The 18,208-nt window shown below is 47.8% G+C and overlaps 1 protein-coding gene across 2 annotated transcripts in view; it reads left to right on the forward strand.

Moving 5' to 3' along the window:
* Window positions 1-18,208, forward strand: part of BMP7 (bone morphogenetic protein 7) — a 97,948-nt gene continuing 79,740 nt past the window's right edge. For both annotated transcript variants that reach the window (XM_011936694.1, XM_011936695.1), the window contains exon 1: window positions 1-425. In XM_011936694.1, coding sequence (XP_011792084.1) covers window positions 8-425 — 418 coding nt within the window. In that variant the 5' untranslated portion in view covers window positions 1-7. The remainder of the gene's footprint in view (window positions 426-18,208) is intronic.

Consider the following 18,208-nt stretch of genomic DNA (forward strand, 5'->3'; position numbering starts at 1 on the left):
CGGCGCGATGCACGTGCGCTCGCTGCGCGCTGCGGCGCCGCACAGCTTCGTGGCGCTCTGGGCACCCCTGTTCCTGCTGCGCTCCGCCCTGGCCGACTTCAGCCTGGACAACGAGGTGCACTCGAGCTTCATCCATCGGCGCCTCCGCAGCCAGGAGCGGCGGGAGATGCAGCGCGAGATCCTCTCCATTTTGGGCTTGCCCCACCGCCCGCGCCCGCACCTCCAGGGCAAGCACAACTCGGCGCCCATGTTCATGCTGGACCTGTACAACGCCATGGCGGTGGAGGAGGGCGGCGGGCCCGGAGGCCAGGGCTTCTCCTACCCCTACAAGGCCGTCTTCAGCACCCAGGGCCCCCCTCTGGCCAGCTTGCAAGATAGCCATTTCCTCACCGACGCCGACATGGTCATGAGCTTCGTCAACCTCGGTGAGTAAGGGCACTCGGGGGTGTGCGTCTCTGTTCGGGGGCACTTTGCGACCGGGAGGGAGGGAGCCGCTTCTTCTATACAGCCCGCCCAGCTTTCTGCTCCTGGTTGAAATCGCAGTGCCTGCCCGAGGGTCTCCCACCCACGGCCCTATGGCTCCCAAGCTGTGTGCGCCTCCGGGTCTGGCGCGCTGGGTTCGGTGGGCCTGTGGGGGTTACTGGGAAGGAGGGATCCACCGAAGTCCCCTCCATGTTACGCCGCCGGCCGCATCTCTGGGGCTGGAGGCGCCGGCCGTTCAAAGCGCGGGGCTTGGTCATGTGAGCTGTCCCGGGCCGGCGCGGCTCGCGCTACCTGGATGTAAAGGGCCCTTCCTGGCGAGGCTGCCTTCCCGCCCTTCCTGGGCCCCTGCCTGGTCCTGGCATCGTGGCCGTCGCACTCCCTTACCCGCCCTGACAAGCCCTACCTGTCCCCTAGTGGTGCGCCCGCCTTAGCGTACCGCGCGCTTCGAACGCCTTGGGGCCCCTCTCCGGGCCGCCGGATGCCCCATTCTCTCTTGGCTGGAGCTGGGGAGCTTGCTAGTTTGCTTTCTTTTATTTTTTCTTTTTTTTCTTTCTTTTCTTTTCTTTTTTCTTTTTTTTTTGAGACGGAGTTTCGCTCTTCTTGTCCAGGCTGCAGTGCAGTGGCGCAATCCCTGCTCACCGCAACCTCTGCCTCCCGGGTTCAAGCGATTCTCGTGCCTCAGCCTCCCGAGTAGCTGGGATTACAGGCATGTGCCACCACACCCAGCTAATTTTTTGTATTTTTAGTAGAGACTGTGTTTCTCCATGTTGGTCAGGCTGGTCTCGAACTCCCGATCTCAGTTGATCCTCCTGCCTCAACTTCCCAAAGTGCTGGGAATACAGGCGTGAGCCACTGTGCCCTGCCGCTAGTTTTCTATTTTAAATATTTAGTGGTAGGTCTCGGGCTGGCAGAATCCATTTTCAGCATTTATCACGTGTGGCGCGCAAACCACAGGTTTTGGCGATTGGGTTGCGCGGGATCTTCGAGCTGACGCCGCGGGGGCGACTGGGGGTCCCAGTTTACGACTGGAGCCGCGACGACCCCGAGGACGCGAGCCTGGGGCTGCGGCGAGGGCCAGGGAGCTCCCCCTCCGTCTGCGCGCACTCATTCTCCAGACTTGCTCAAACTAACCCCCCCGGCAGCGCACTGCGGGACTGATGATCAAATATTTGGTTTCCGAGATAACACGCCCCGATAACGCTGTTTCCTGAGCGCTTTCATTCTACTTGTGTAACTTGCTGCGAAAACCCTAACCAAGTCAAGACAGCAAACTCACGCCCACGGGCGCTGTGTCAACATGGAAATAATGATACTGAAGCCCCACGCTGGGCACCTGGGGCGTGGACTGGGGGCGCGGGGAAGAGCAGATCCGCCTTCCTGCTTTCCCCTCCTGATAAGGTCCCTGGAGTTCCCGGGGAGGCCATTGTCTGTACTTAATAACCAAATCCAGCTAGTGAGCCAAGCTTCAGCGAGCAAGGGGTGGGAGGTTTAGATGCCAAAATACCTTTAAGAAAGTTTAAATTATACTAAGCAGCCAGTTAAGAAGGAAGCAGCAACATATGACCTGATGTAGAACCATCTCCAAGATGCATGAGGTGGAAAGAAGCAAGGTGCAGGTGAGTGGCCTGCATGTATGCTTTTGTATATCATGGTGTCCTCCTGGAGGAAGACACCAGGAACTGGAGAGAGATTTTACTGGAGGGCTAGAGAGGTGGGGGCACAGCTGGGGCTTAGGGAGTGGGAGCTGGGGTCTGATTTTTCATTGTCTGCACTTCTGTATTGGTGATTTTTTTTAAAAAAACAATGTGCATTTATTAACTATACCAAAAACTAAAGGAAAATTCCAAATGCATAACACATAAATAATGAACGCAGAGTTCTGTCGCCCTCCTTAAGCCTGGGGTTAGCCAGGGCGTTTCTCTGCTGGGGGATTTATGGCATCTTCCGTTCTGTTGGGTACCCCGGACTCCCACTGAAGGTGCAGGTCCCAGTGGCTGTCTTCAGAGCCTGGCTGGGGTCATTAAAAAGGTATTTGTAATCTCCGGCTTCTGTAGAAGGCCCTGCAAACCAAGAGCAAAAAAGCCGCCGCTGCTTATGGGCTGGCGGTGTGGGCTAGGCCCCAGGGGCTCCCTGTCCCCCAGAGAAAGACCAGGTTGCTCGGAGGGTGCCTCTGGGAACTTTGGTGCTGGCTATTTGCTTCCCCCATGGCGGCAGGAGCAAGCTGGGACTTGTTTGGGAAGGCCACAGCTGGGTGGTTTTCCTCCTCTGGCTGTACACACACCTTTCAATCCATTTCTTTCATCTTGAAAGGACAAAGACCGGCTTGTCTGAGCCTCTTAATCAGCCAGGCTGGCTTTGGGCTTTGTGGGACCCTGACTTTCTCAGGTCTAGCTTTCTGGGACATCACTCCAAATTAGATGGCAGAGTGGCTTTTAACAGAGCGCACTGACCTTGTTTTCTTTCTCTCTCTGTCCCTAAACTCGAGGTCATTAGTTAGGTGAAGACCTGGGCTGCAGTTTGGCGAGACGCTTCCTGTAGATGCTTCTAATGTTGGCCTTTAATTTCTGCTAAGCAGCAGCACAGGAATAAATTGCCTGTCCCTTCTGTTGTAGCCTGGAATTTCTCCATAGGGGGGACTTGGGGGTGGCAGTAAGGTTGAAGAGGGTTGGGGGGAGGTGTAGCAGACTTGTCTGGCCACTGAGTTTGCTGAGAAAGAACACTGTTATACTGTTTTTCCTTGGATTGCAAATCATGTTGATCTGTAGTATTCAGTTTTCTAAAGGTAAGTTTATTCTCACAATTTACAGAAGAGTGAGAAAATATCACTAGCACATATCAAACTATTCCTTATTATTATGGTGGGACTTTGTCGGGGGGTGGGGCATGGGTGAGGATCTTGGCAGCCTCTTTTGCCCCTTCCCCCTGCACTGCATAGCTCTGCTGTCTTGCAGGCAGGCGGCCTGCGTACGCTGGGGGACCCCTGCCTGAATTCTGAAGGCTTTTGCAGACCTGGTGCGTTTATTCTTCCTTCTGTCTGCCGCCAAACTGGTTTTTGTTCCTGTAAGTTGTTCTTGGAATTCAACTTTTTTGCCAGGCTGAGTGGGATCTAAACTAGAGGGAAAACTAGAGGGGAATTTACGACAAAACCAGGTGGTGGGAATGAGGACTAAAGGCTGCACCTTATGACAAAGCCCAGCCTGTACCATAAAGCCCCAGGCAATGTGAGCTGAGCTGCCTGAGTGAGACTCCCATCTTCCCAGCCTGGGCCCCTTAAATTCAATGGCAAGATTTGTAAACTGGTTTGGATTAACAACCCCAACTCCTCTGTGTAGACTTAATTTTGGAATTCAAAACAGCTACCCTCTCTTAAATAATCCCCAGGCAATGGCGATTCTGCCCACTGAATCTAGCCGTCGCCCGTTACCGTTCCTTCTTTGGGAAGACCCAGCAGCTGTGTTAGGGATCTTCTGAAGTAGCTGGCTGGCACTAGGGCAGTGGAAGTCATCATGTTTATCTCTGGTCCAGGTAATGAAGGCATGAAATTTGTGTAATCTTTGACGCTAAATTGAAAAGAAGAGAAAGTTGGAAACCTATCATTATTGGAGTCAGCCTATAAAAGTGGCTTTTGTTAATGTAGCTGAAGAGTAGGGAGAAGGCCATGCAGTTTGATTTTTGCTTTTATGCCATCTGGCTGTCCTTTTTGTTGACAAGTGTTTGGCATTAAGACCTCTCCCATTGCCCCTCAAGAGCAGTCCATACCACTGTAGAGTATTAGAAAAAGATTCTGTTACAGTTTAAAAATTTCCTTTAGGGAGTGCTTCGCAAAGGGGAGCGTGGACTGCAGGCATTTGCAGCTGTAACCTGGCTTGTGTTAAAATTTGGAAGGGGCTGTTCCACATTCCAGCACTCGGAGCGCCGGCCCTCACTGGTGAGCAGCCAAAGGTTAATATAGATGTCACACAGCTCCCCCCTCTTTCTTTCTTTCTGCAGAGCGCCTTTGCTATAGGAGTGCACCAACAGCTGTGTTTTTCGTAACCCTTTCAAAATCACTTCTTTTAAACCTCATTTTCCTGCTTATATAAATCAAAGATTTTCCTCCACTTTTCCCAAGCATGTATGTGACCCAGCTTTGAACTTTTTTCATCTTCTATGTATTTTCCTTCTGGAATCAAGGCAGGGTAAGGCTGAAACCTGGATGCCAGCCTGGGTGGCTGTTTTTGGTTTTGGTTCCAGGGTTGTCATTCGGTAGTGGAGCGGTCCCCGTGGAAGGGGTAACGGAGATGGCCCACTTGCAAATCAGTTTCAGGGGGATGACTCTCTGAATGCACAGAGAGAAGAAACTGCTTTTGAGATGCAGCCCCCTCAAGCTACAGTTTGGGGCTTTACCATGGCGTGGTAGGCTATCAAGCCTTGGCCGAGGTAAACACAGCTGGTGCACAATCCCCTGACCACCGGAACGCCTGTGATGTGAGTGAATATCACATGTCCGCTGAACTCAGAGACAAGTAATGACTTCATTCCAGGGAGAGTCCCATCTAAGTTGATTGATCACTCCTATCGCTTTAATATCTCCCCCTCATTTGGTAAGGTCATATTTGGCCCATTGCAAGAATCAGCATGTCCTAAGTCTCCCCCGTCTCCACCCTTCCCCGTCTGCCCATCCGTGTAACCGGCTGAATATTTTGAATGGGGAGCCCTTTGCACCATGCTTCTGGCCACATGAATTCTTTCACGCTCACTCTTCAGGCTTAGCTGGGGGGCTGTCGGCACACTGTTTTCTTGGCAAGCCACTGCAAGGCTTCACCTTAATGCACTCTGACACTGTCACCAGGGTTAGGGCACAGGCGGGGATGTGTGGGACCTGTCATGTTATCGTCAGAAGGAATGTGCGGATTAGCCTTTACAGCATAGTGGTGGGAGAGCACTGCAGCTGTGTACACTTATTATAAAAGATTTAAGTCCCACTGGTAAAATCAATATATTGAATTGCACAATCCTCTGCTTTTAATTAGTTTAAATCAAATGCGCCGGTGCCATTTTGCCTCCTCTCGCCTTCATGGGGTGAGGAAATACCAATATTTACATAGAAACTGTTAATTTGTGGTGAAAATGATAACACATTTAGCTTTACACACTCAAATTGCTCCAGCCTGATGGATCCCAGATCAACGTGGAGTTGAGCTGAGGAGATGACGTCACCAGGAGCGGGGAGGAGACAACCGTGATGTCTGTTGCCTGGACCCTGGATTCCAGATGCAGGTGGACATGTGCGTAGAGGCAGTGCCTGGGGAGGCTGGTCCTTCAGAGAAGTGAGCTGGTTCTTTCTATTGCAGATCAGAAACAGTGAAATTTACCCACAGCATCTAAAATCCTTTCTTGGAAGCATTCTTACAAAATTGCGAAGGGGGCACTTGCTCTTGGGTCATTTTGAGCCTGTTCTCCCAGTATGCAAGGGTCATTTGCACTGGGCAGCTCAAGGCACGGTGCTTTATTTATTCCAGAGCTTCACATGCTTTTCTTTCCAATCCCTGAAACAGTTTATAGAGGAAGGGGGGTTTGTTCACTGCAAATGATCCCATGTATGACCGCGGCTATTATGTGAGCCGTTTGGTATTAGCTGTGTGTTCAAGCTGGGATTGAATTTTCGCAGCAAATGGCATCTGACAAATAATATTTGACAAAAAAAATGTGACTTGGTATTTCTTAATATGGAACAGATAGGTCATTTAAGCTTCCCCGGCAAAAAAAATTGCTCAAACCCGAACTGAAACAGCAATGCCAGGGAATACCAGGGCGGCTGCTGTGTGTTTTTCCCTCTCCAAAGTGGAGTGTTTATGATTTGGGGGGATATTAGAGTGCATGAAGTTTGACACTTACTTATGCGAAACTCAGGCTAGCGTGTGCAGTACTGCCTTTTCAACATTTGTGTCAGAAGGCATGGTGGGGAGCCGCGCAAAGCCTGTGCTGATCCGCGTGGAGTGGATTGAATTAATGACAACTCCGAGAGCACCAACTTTAGGGTAATTGCTTTATTGTTTTGGAGCCAGGGTGCTTATAATCCGGTTCCTGTGCAAACATGTTGAACGTGTGTTAATGCATTTCCAAACCAGAGCCTCTCACACAACCCTGCTTTTCATTAATTGATGTCGGTAGCATGGTACAGTATTTCAAAGGGCTGGCCAAGTATAAACTGTGTTTCCAATTTCCTTCCTTTCCTGTGTTTGGAATGCCAATGTTAATTTGTTCCCATGCAGGAGCGGGGGCTGCCAACCGCGGCTTTCTATAAAGGGCTTCACAGTGAAGGCTTCCAGCCCTCGCTGATGCTTGGGGCTGCCTGGCCAAGTCTCCTGACACTTTGCAGCTAATTCTGGGTGATATATGGAGTGAGGGGTTGGGGGCTTCACTGCCGTGTAACGGAAGTTCTTGGTGACAGCAGTGGGTGTGACTTGGCAAGGGAGGTTGGAACGGCATCCACAGTGATTCTCTTTAGACACAGCCTAAACCCATGTGTCTGTTTCCACGATGACTGCATATTAGCTGTGTGACCTTGGGCAAGTTACTTAACATCTCTGCATTTGTGTCCTCGTTTTATAAAGGCTGCAATAGAATCTCTTCCTCAACAAATTCTGAAGAAACAGAAATCATATCACTCACGTGCAGAGGCCATCACTTAGTAGGTGTACAACAAATGGTAGCTCTTGTTTTTACTGCTTTGGCCAGATGAAGATTTACGTTGGTATAGTAGTCCAAATTTCAGTTTTTAAGTACTTACTCTTAAAATACTGAGATTAAACTGCCCATGTTGTTTTAAATGTCAACAAAATGATCTCCAGAGTGTGAATATGCGCGCGCCTCCCTCTGTCAGAGATCACTGGAATTTGAATGAACGCACCAAACTTATTTGAGGATGAATAGAGTCTAAGGCTGGATCTTTCCCCCAATTTTAGTATCTATGGTTATTTAATGATTTTACTACTTGGGAAACTGGAACTCAGTGAGAGGGTGTACTGGAACTCTCTGTAGTGCCTTTGCAACTTTGAATTAAAAATTAATTTCAACATAAAATGCTTAATTTAAAAAATCACATTACTGAAGTATTTCTTCTCACTCCTTTCTGGAAGACGGTCAAAGTACAAATTGTCTTTCCCTTCAAGGGAGTGACAAGCCCAAAGCATTCATTAACAGAACTGCACAACTTCCCCACTTTTTACTGGAGCAGGTGCAAGGCTGCCCAAGGCTCCCGCAGCTGGGGTTAGGCTGCAACAACAAAGCCCTGTGTGAATTCAGCGTGTTTAGAAGCCTCTGGAGACCAGAGGACGAAAGAGAATGTCTCCAGGGCCAGATACCCAGGGGTGGCATTTCTCACTCAAGACTTTCCATAAATTCCCTTCAGCTCTTTCTATACTGTTTGGAAAATCCGACTTACGAAGTATTAGGTTTCCCTGCATCTCTGAAGTCATGTGTTCTGTCACATCTTTATCTCCCTGGAGTAGCTTTCAAGTTTCAGTCTTTCATTGCCTGGCTTAATTAAATTTGGCCAGGAATAAAAACTTGCACCATTTCCAAAATCGAGAACTTGCATGTTTCTAAGCACTGGGTTTAGGCCTGCCCTGTCTTGTGCTTCCAGCCTCTCTTCTGCTTTCATGTAGTTTGGACTACAAGAAAAAAAAAAGAAAAAAGAAAAAAGCTAAGCTCTTAGCATGACAGTTGGCATATAATGGTCCAAGTACTCATCCCCCTGGCAACTTACACACACAAAGGCAGGCAAGTTTTTTTTTTTTTTTTTTTTTTTTTTTTTTTTTTCCAGACAGCCTTATTCTCCCGCCCATGCACAGCCTTACAGAATTCTCATGGTATAGAAGGTGCTCGGATATTGGTTGTTTCTGTGCATGTATGGCATGAAGACATTCTAAGCAGTCTCTTCTGAATGCTTTTGATCACCAATTCCCACTACTACCTTTTCGGGTACATACCTTAAATAGTAATAAGTTGTATAACTACTGCAGGATAGCTAGGATAGCTTGTACTTCATAAAACATAGACAAAACTAGAAATTTAAGTAGGAGACACTAAAACTAAAGCAATACAAAATTTTGGTGTTAATATAAATTTTAGCTAATGAATCATTTTAATTTTAATTGTTAACACAATTTTAATTAATATACATTTAATTAAAACTTAATTAAATTTTAACATAATTAAGTTTGCAGTCACGAAAATTTGCAATGCAATAGACTGTTCCTTGATGTTTTCGAAATCGTGATTTAACAGTTTAGGATTACTGATCTAAAGGCCTGGTCCCAAATTTCGATGACTCTTCATCCGGTCAGCAGTATACGTGAAGTTATCGCATGTGAAGAAACTCACAATCTTGGTGGGTTAAAAATCCCAGAAGTTTGTTTTTCATTTGTATCAGGTTATAGCTCTATCGTGGGTTCAGGGTTGGGGTGTGGAGTTCTGCACATTGGTGGCAGCAGGGTCCCTGGGAGAGGCTTAGGTCCTCAGAATGTCACGAATAAGGTGCCAGAAGGAAAGACAATGTGAACTGTGCCTTAGCTTTTAATACTTCTGTCTGGAAGTGACTTTCTAACTTCAAAATTTTCTATTTTTGTGTATGTTTTATGAAGTACAAACTATCCTAACTAGTAGTTATACAACTTATTTCTTTTCTTTCTTTCTTTTTTTTTTTTTTTGAGATGGAGTTTCACTCTTGTTGCCCAGGCTGGAGTGTAGTGGCTCAATCTTGGCTCACTGCAACGTCCGCCTCCTGGGTTCAAGTGATTCTCCTGCCTCAGCCTCCCAAGTCGCTAGGATTATAAGTGCCTGCCACCATGCCCGGCTAATTTTTGTTTTTTTTTATTTTTTTAGTAGAGATGGGGTTTCACCATGTTGGCCAGGCTGGTCTCGAACTCCTGACCTCAGGTTTTATCCACCCGTCTCGGCCTCCCAAAGTGCTAGGATTATAGGTGTGAGCCACCTCATCCAGCCACAACTTATTTCTGTTTAGGGTATGTACCCCAGAATTTACTCTTCCACCTGAAAAAGCTTCTGCTCACACTTCATGGGTGAAAGTGGGCCATGTGGCCAAACCTGACCCAAGGTGGGCAAGGAGATGACGATGCCACCACTTGCTCAGAAAGGCAAAGCACCAGAGAGTGTCCAGGAAATGGCACGGATGACACCACACTATCATGGCTGAAGCATCTCTCACAAGATTCAAAGACAGAAATGTGAGAAGTAGGTTGTGGGGTGCGTTACTGAAACCAGACCTTCATTTTTCAACCCTACCTGTCATATATTTTTGTCGAAGCTAGTGAACTCCCATGATTGTCAGTTGGAATTTGCTTAACTGTTATAATTGTAATGTATCTTTCCCTGCCTCCCAATGGGTTCCTCTTGCCTCCTCCCCACTTGTGCTCTATTTTGGAGACTGATATTCTGGAAGCTTCCATCTCACTGAAGTACTCCATTAGTTTGACAAGAATAACATCTCTTTCCATTCCCACTTGTAAAATGACTTCCCTGTTTATGATTTGTCTTTCAGCAAAGGCAAGCTTCAGCTTTTGTCCAGTTCACTACCTAGAGAATTAAGGAGCATTACTCTGCTCCTGGCTAATGAGGTGACTGCTGGTGTTTCCCTGGAAGGTGCAGGTTATCACTTTGCCATGAAATCTTGTCCACAATGGAAGAGCTGCTTGCTTTCTCTCTTGGGCCTTAGAGACATTCTTTCTTTCTCTCTTTCTCTCTTTCTTCCCTTCTTTCCTTCTTTCTTTCTTTTTTTTATTTTTCTTGAGATGGAGTCTCTCATTATCCCCCAGGCTGGAGTGTAGTGGCATAATCTCCGCTCACTGCAACCTCTGCCTCCCGGGTTCGGTTCAAGCGATTCTCCTGCCTCAGCCTCCTGAGTAGCAGGGATTACAGGCTTCCACCACCCTACCCGGCTAATTTTTGTATTTTTAGTAGAGATGGGGTTTCACCATATTGGCCAGGCTGGTCTTGAACTCCTGACCTCAAGTGATCCACCCGCCTCAGCCTCCCAAAGTGTTAAGATTACAGGCATGAGCCACCACACCTGGCCCCCTAGAGACGTTTCTTAGTTCAGGCAGGATCTTGCATGGCTGAATCTAGACATTAAATTCAGAGACCCCTTCATCATCTAAATGCATCACTGAAATGGATTGTAGACCTCAGAGGGCTAAGATCTTTCTCTGTAGCAGCAATAGATTCAGAGTAGCCATCTTTCTGGGGCCCTCATGCATTCTCTCAGCATTCTGCAAGGGAAGCAGTGTCATTTCTATTTTAGAGAGGAGGACACCGAAGAGGCCCAAACATGCACAGCTAGGAAGTATGGGGCCGATGTGTCTGTCCAGCTCCTGCTGGGTGTGCAGCTGCCCATTCTTTCCTCCTGAACCCGTGGGGTATCAAATAAGGAGTGGGGAGCGTGGAGGAGATGATGTTGAGACTATTAAAACAGAAGCCGAGCCCCTGGCCTTGACTCTGTGGTCCTGTGTTCTGATGAGTAACATAGAGATAATCAGGCACACACCTTTCCCTTCTGTTATCCACCCTGCTTGTGATACCTTCCCTCTCCTCGCTCTTTATGGTTTAAAAATAATTGTCAGGGCATAGGGTCCTGAGTGGCTGTGGGGGGCACCTATATGTGCCCCATACCCCCTCCATGGGGAAATTCCAGAGCCAGCCAGAGATTGGTATTTTAATAGCAATTCCTCAAGATGCCATATAAAAAAGACCACAGAAACAGTCTTTTCCGTATGTGCCAGCATGCCTTTGTGTATGGTCTGTAATATTGTAAAGTCCCCAGAATCAAAATGCTCATGAACAGGGGATTCGAGAGAGCAGCAGGTGTAGCTCTGGGAGGGGATACGGAATGGAGTTACCCCAGCAGGGACTTCTTTGTTTTTATTTTTTTACTGTATCAATGTAGACTGGAAACAGTGTCAGAAGGAGAAAGCAAGTAACAGAAGGATGTTTAGGATGTAATTGTTTGTTAATTATGCACACAGGCACCCCCAACCTCCCACACCAGGGCACCAACTCATATTACAAATTTATTATTTGTGGGTTCATACACATTGCAGTAATACTGTGGACACATGTGCAGGAAGGACTCCCTACCTTCAGGGTGAGAGCTGCCCCTGGGGAGGAGGGAAAGGATAGTTTTGATGAGAGTTTCAAATAAATTTCACCTATTTCTGTCAAGTTTTCTGTCTTTTAATAAGAAGAAACCAAAAGAGGCCGGGTGCAGTGGCTCACACCTGTAATCCCAGCCCTTTGGGAGGCCAAGGTGGGTGGATCACCCGAGGTCAGGAGTTCGAGACCAGCCTGGCCAACATGGCGAAACCCTGTTTCTACTAAAAATACAAAAATTAGTGGGGTGTGGTGGTACACACCTGTAGTCCCAGGTACTTGGGAGACTGAGGCAGGAGAATCGCTTGAACACGGGAGGCAGAGGTTGCAGTGAGCCGAGATCATGTCACTGCATTCCAGCCTGGATGACGAAGCAACTCTGTCTTAAAAAAAAAAGGAACCAAAAGAAAGTACAATGTGATGCCCTGGACTGGATCTTAGACCAGAACAAGGACATCTGTGGAAACACTGGTATAGTCTGAATCAAATCTGGAGTTGAGTTGACAGTTACACAGCAATGTGAACGTCTCGGTTTTGTCAAATGTCCTGTGCTTGTGGAAGATGTTGACCCTGGGAGGACTGGGTGAAGGGTACTCAAGAATTCTCTGTACTAGCTTTGCAATGTTCTTATAAAGTTATTCTAAAATAAAAAGTTTATTTATTTTTTAAAGGAAGCAACTATGATGGGAGCTCTCATCATTTCTCTGTTATTGGTGCATGGATGTCCACGAGCTCAGCCACCAGCTGCTGTTTGTGGTGGTCCTGCCATTTCCAAGGCTGGGGGCAGGAAAGCCAGTCCCAGAGCCTGTTCAGTATGACGCCCTGAAGGCCAATAACGAATCAATCTACAGACCCATTAACACGACAGGGACTCAGCGAGTAAAAGAAAAACCCACAGGACAGTGCCCTGAGAACTTTAAAACTCTCTTTTCCTCATTCATAAGGTGCCCGATATAAAGCAGCTGTTTGTTTATGGTCAAGAAAGTGGGGGCCGGGTGGGAGCAGATCTAAAAGATCTTTCTATTTTCTTCTTGGTCCTGAATTTTGTAAAATGCCCCTTACTCCATTCCCCAGTCTTCCCCCTTCTCAAGTTTCAGTTTTTGACTGACTTGACCTAACATTTCTTGAGAGAGAAGCCCTTAAAAATGGCAGCAGGGCCTCAGAACCTTCCAGGCTAGTAAATGTTTATGGGATGGAGGCACTGGTTGGTCATTTCCTTTAGGAGGAAACGATAAATGAAGCTACTTGCCTTATGCCTACTCAGACCCTGAGCTCCTAATTATCTTAATATACTGGCGGGAAGCAGGGATGGAAGGGGGGGGACCCAGAAATCTCTGCACCTCTGGAACTTGGAAGCGCCCCTTTTTAGTACGTTTAATGTACGGTTTCTCAGCCTGGGCACTATTGGTGTGTTTAACCAGATAGTTCTCTGCTGGGAGCTGTCCTGTGTATTACAGGATTTTTAGCAGGATGTTTAGCAGCATCCCTGGCCCTTCCCCCAGGATCTGACAACCAAGTGTGTCTCCAGACATAACTCTACCCTGGGGGGCAAAGTTGCCCCCATTTGAGAACCACTGGTTTAGGATAACTTGCCTCAACCTTGGGAATTCATCTGGGAGCCTTAGCCTCAAACCCACTGACCCACAGTGGTGAGTGGGAAAAACAGCATTTCTAGATGGGCGGGTTATTTTCTGGCTGAAAGGAGCACAGATTGCAATCAAAACTCAAGCCTTCTCCTGGGAGCACAGCTCTACCTGGCTTTGAAACACCCTGGAGACTGAGATGGAGCTCAAGTCTCTAAAGCGCAAGCATTGTCTCCTGGGAGCCAAAATACTTTATGCACCTCTTGCTTGATGATGCTGAAAGTTTATTAAACACACATTGAGGACCGGCCCCTCTTTTATTTTTCTCTTTGGACGTTCCTCGGGAGGAATAGGGCAGATCTCTCTCTCTCGCCTTGTTCCCCTCTCTTGGCAGGTAACTTACTCGGGGTTGGGAGAGGGAGGGTGAGCACAGAAGCTGTATTTTTTCGTGTCTCCCTGTAACTTAAGTGCTGCTTGGAGCGGGGAGACCTGCTTCCTTCAGACCCCAGCCCACAGGCCAACTCCAGCCCCACCACCTGTTTTTGTACAGCCTGTGGGCTAAGAATGGCTGGTACATTTTTAAAAAGTGTGATAAATAAGAAGAATCATATTTCATGACACTAAAGTGACATGAAATTCAAATTTCAAGGTCTATAAATAAAGTTTTATTGGAACACATCCATCCACTTACTCATTATCTTCTTTATTGCTGCTGCGACAGTGTTGAGAGTTTCCACAGACACGATGGTGACCAAAGCCTACAGTAGTTTCTGCCTGGCTCTTCATGGACTTTGTTGAGCCCTGCTTTCCACAGGCTATGTCCCCTACCTGGGAAAGTACAAAAAGTAAAAAAGCCTGACTTTTGTTTTGTTTTGCTTTGTTTTTTTGAGACAGAGCCTCGCTCTGTCACACAGGCTGGAGTGCGGTGGTGCGATCTCGGTTCACTGCAACCTCTGCCTCCTGGGTTCAAGCAATTCTCCTGCCTCAGCCTCCCGAGTAGTTGGGATTACAGGCGTGCTGGTCATCATGCCCAGATAATTTTTGTATTTTTAGTAGAGACGGGGTTTCAACGTGTTGGCCAGGCTGGACTCAAAAGTCCTGACCTCAAGCGATCTGCCTGCCCCGGCCTCCCAAAGTGCTGGGATTACAGGCGTGAGCCACCATGTTCGGCCAAAAGCCTGAGTTTTTTATCGGTCCCTTTTGTCCTTCTGCAGACAGTGAGTCAGCCACACTTCCTGCTCCCCTCCATGTTCGATGGAGCTCCTCTGAGTCTGCGAAAGCTCTGGGTTAAAGGATGTCCCCTCTGAAGACTCCTCTGCGTCTTTAACATGAGGTGTGTGCTCCGAGTCCCCACAAGGGTGGTGTCGGACACAGTCAGGCTTTTCCTGCATTTGCCTGGTCCCAGCACCCTGTTCTCCTGTGTTCTGTTTTTGAAAAAGTTCTAAATGTCTCAGATGGTGGTTAAGAGTTTGGGTCTGAATCAGACTATCCGACTGCAGAGCCCCCACCGCTCTGCCCCCACTGCTCTGCCCCCACCTCCCCGACTCACTCAGGCAGGTTGTTAAACCCGGGGCCTCCTGTTTTCCTACTCTGGGATTGATGTGGGTGCCTGTCTCCTGGGCTGCTGTAAAGATCCCGTGTGGGGAGACAGGAGGAGGGCTGACCTCAGGCCGCCTGCTGCTGGTGGCTGGGGATGCCAGTGGTAGGCAGTGATGCTGTCATTTGCCACACCATAACTGATCAGGAACCCACCGTGCATGGGACCTGCCTGTGCCCTCTGCTCAGCTGCTCTGTTACCCACCGTGGTGGGATGTGCTGCTGGTTTGTGCTGGGATCCAGAGCAGGCTATGGGCACAGTGGCCTCCAAGCCGTGACTCCACAGGACTTGGATCAGGGCAGCTGGCCTTCTCTTTGTGATGATGCCCCAGCTGAAATTGGAGGCTTGTTGGTGTCGACTGGGCACAGGCAAACAGGAAACTGGCTGTATTATGACGAATCCAGTTATACTAGAAAATTGCCTTCTGCTGATTAAGATCTGTGTTTATTGGTGCAGAGTTTTAAGGAGACACCCAGATCTGCCCACCCTTGCCAGGTGGGGGCACAGGCAACCTGTCGGGTTTAGACAGTTGACTGTGGGCTGGCCTACTCCAAAAAAAAGCACATAAATAAAACTTTCACAGGAAAGTTGTATGTTTTTCTTTTATTTATCTGAATACCATTCATGTCAGACTTAGTGGGTGGCATTCTGTGTTACCCCCACTTTTTGATATGGATAAATGAATTTCTCCTTTTTTTTTTTTGAGTCAGAGTCAGGGTGACAGGTTCTGTCATCCAGGCTGGAGTGCAGTGGTACGATCTTGGCTCACTGCAGCCTCTACCACTTGGGCTCAAGTGACCCTCCCACCTCAGCCTCCTGAGCAGCTGCAACTACAGGTGTGCATCACCATGCCTGGCGAATTCTTTTTGTATGTATGTGTGTATATGTATGTGTATATATATTTAATACAGATATGTATTTATATTTATAAAAATATATTTTATATATATATAGAGAGAGAGAGAGTAGAAATTGGATTTCACCATGTTGCGTAGGCTGGTCTCAAACTCCTGGGCTCAAGCAGTCCTCCTGCCTCGGCCTCCCAAAGTGCTGGGATTATAGGTGTGAGTTACTGCACCTGGCCCATTTCTTCATTTTAAGTGAGGACCTGCCCATGCCAGTTGTTCATTAAATAGCATGATTTCAACATTTATTTTTACGTATGTGAAAATGGGATCAGGAATGAGAAATCACTCGCCCAGTTTTGGGGACGGCAAGTCTGTCTGTCTTTGGGTCCAGACCACTGGTGTGTGTCCTCAGGCAAGTTACTGAAAGGGTCGGAGTGCTCTGGGCCTCAGTTTCCCTCTATGGTGAGCCGCTCAAGGCTCAGGACACTGGGATTAAACGAGATCATGGCAGGAAAGGGCTCAGTCCTCACCTACAGGGAACTCTCAGTAAACAGGGCTGCTCCTGGCTGCCTTGGGGGTCCAGTCTCGCTGCAGAGCCTCTTCTAGGCCCATCTGTGAACATGGCAGTAGACTGATGTCATTAGGGAACATGACAATGGCCTGATGATGTTTTTGTTCACCTGCTGCAATTCACTGGAGATGCCTGGAAGTTCGTGACCAAATCCAGCCTTCTTATCCAAGACTATACACTTCCCTAAGTACCTTCACATCTCAGACATTATATGTATGTTATTTACTCAACTCCTATTATAGATTTTGGAAAGAATCTCGGGAATTTGAAAAAGTGTGATGCAGTCACCCCTGCATCAGGCGTAGGCTAAAGACAGCAGGTAGGACAGACATTGGGCAGAGTGGGAATTACCCTTGAATTCCCATGGGAAGCTGTTTTGTTATGTGGTGTCTCTGTATGGCTGAGTCCGTTCTCCCAGTTTCTCTTCCAGTATTGCAGCAGATCGCTGCTGCTTCCAAGGCACATGGGATGAAATAACCTGCTTGAGTGTAGGACCTGTATTGTACCAAAATACTTACCTTCAAACACTAGAAGGTAAGAAGCTTGGTACAATACAGGTCCTACACTTAAGGACCCTCCTGGTGTTATACTTAACACTTAAGGACCTATAACACCCTCTGGGACAGCAGATACTATAAGAGATACACATCCTAATGGTCACTACCTGCTTCTGTGGAGAGGAATGGTGTTTCACTTAGAACTTGTTCAGCTGCAGTTCACAGAACGCCTGCCTGGCATGGCTTCAGCACAAAAACATATCATTATCTCCCCTAACAGCAAGTCTTCAGGGAGGCAAGTTCACGTTTGTGGAGGCAGCTCAGTGATACCATCCAAGCATCCATGAGCTTCCCACCTCCCCCCACCACCATCCTCAAATTCCTCATGGCTCTTACCTCATGCTTACAAAATGGCTGCTCCCGCCCCAGCCAGTTCATCCTCATACAATCTCACATTCAAGGCAGGAGGATGGGGAATGGCGCAAAGAGCTCTCCTTGCCTGCCTACCTCTTGGTTTCCTAGAAGTTCCTTGGAAGACTTCTCCTTAAGTGTCTTGGGCTAAACTGTGTGTAAGCCCCTGTCTTGTTGCTTTGAGGGAAGGTATGAAGGTATGCAGCTGGCATCCAGCCAGCACAGTGAGAGGTAGGGGAGGGAAAAGTGGGTTGGAAGTGGTTGTTGGGTGGCCACGTTCAAATGATTGAAATGGTTTCTCTCTCCCTCTTTGTTCTTATTTCCTTTGTTGTATACAGTTAGATTTACAAAAGGTGTTTGTACATGTGATGTGGCTCCACTGTATGCACAGATAAATAGAGGCCCTAAGCAAGCTTCCAAAGCCTCCAGACGATAGTGTTCCACTGTGAATATATACAAAAGGTTGGTTGCACATTGACATTAATTTAACCAGACCCTCTGTAGCCCATAGAGAGATTTTAGTTATTCTTTAAACTCACACCTACCTACAAGTAGGTACAACATTAGCTCTAACTTTGAAGACTATATAGAACTCTAGCCAACAGCCAATTGTTTGCTGAAAACAAGCTTTGTTTTATTAACACAACCCTCCTGATCTCCTGAGATAAGGGCAAAATTTCTTTCTTTTTTTTTTTTTTTTTTGAAACGGAGTCTCGCTCTGTCACCCAGGCTGGAGTGCAGTGGCCGGATCTCAGCTCACTGCAAGCTCCGCCTCCTGGGTTTATGCCATTCTCCTGCCTCAGCCTCCCGAGTAGCTGGGACTACAGGCGCCCGCCACCTTGCCTGGCTAGTTTTTGGTATTTTTTAGTAGAGACGGGGTTTCACCGTGTTAGCCAGGATGGTCTTGATCTCCTGACCTTGTGATCTGCCCGTCTCGGCCTCCCAAGTGCTGGGATTACAGGCTTGAGCCACCGCACCCGGCCCAAAATTTCTTGAAAATGACCTGAGGAGGGCAGGAATTATTGTCCCCTGGGAGGAAGCAGAGCCTGGGGTGGAGCTTGGTTTGAGTT

This window comes from Colobus angolensis, unplaced genomic scaffold, assembly GCF_000951035.1.
Source record: "Colobus angolensis palliatus isolate OR3802 unplaced genomic scaffold, Cang.pa_1.0 Scaffold156, whole genome shotgun sequence".
NCBI lineage: Eukaryota > Metazoa > Chordata > Mammalia > Primates > Cercopithecidae > Colobus > Colobus angolensis.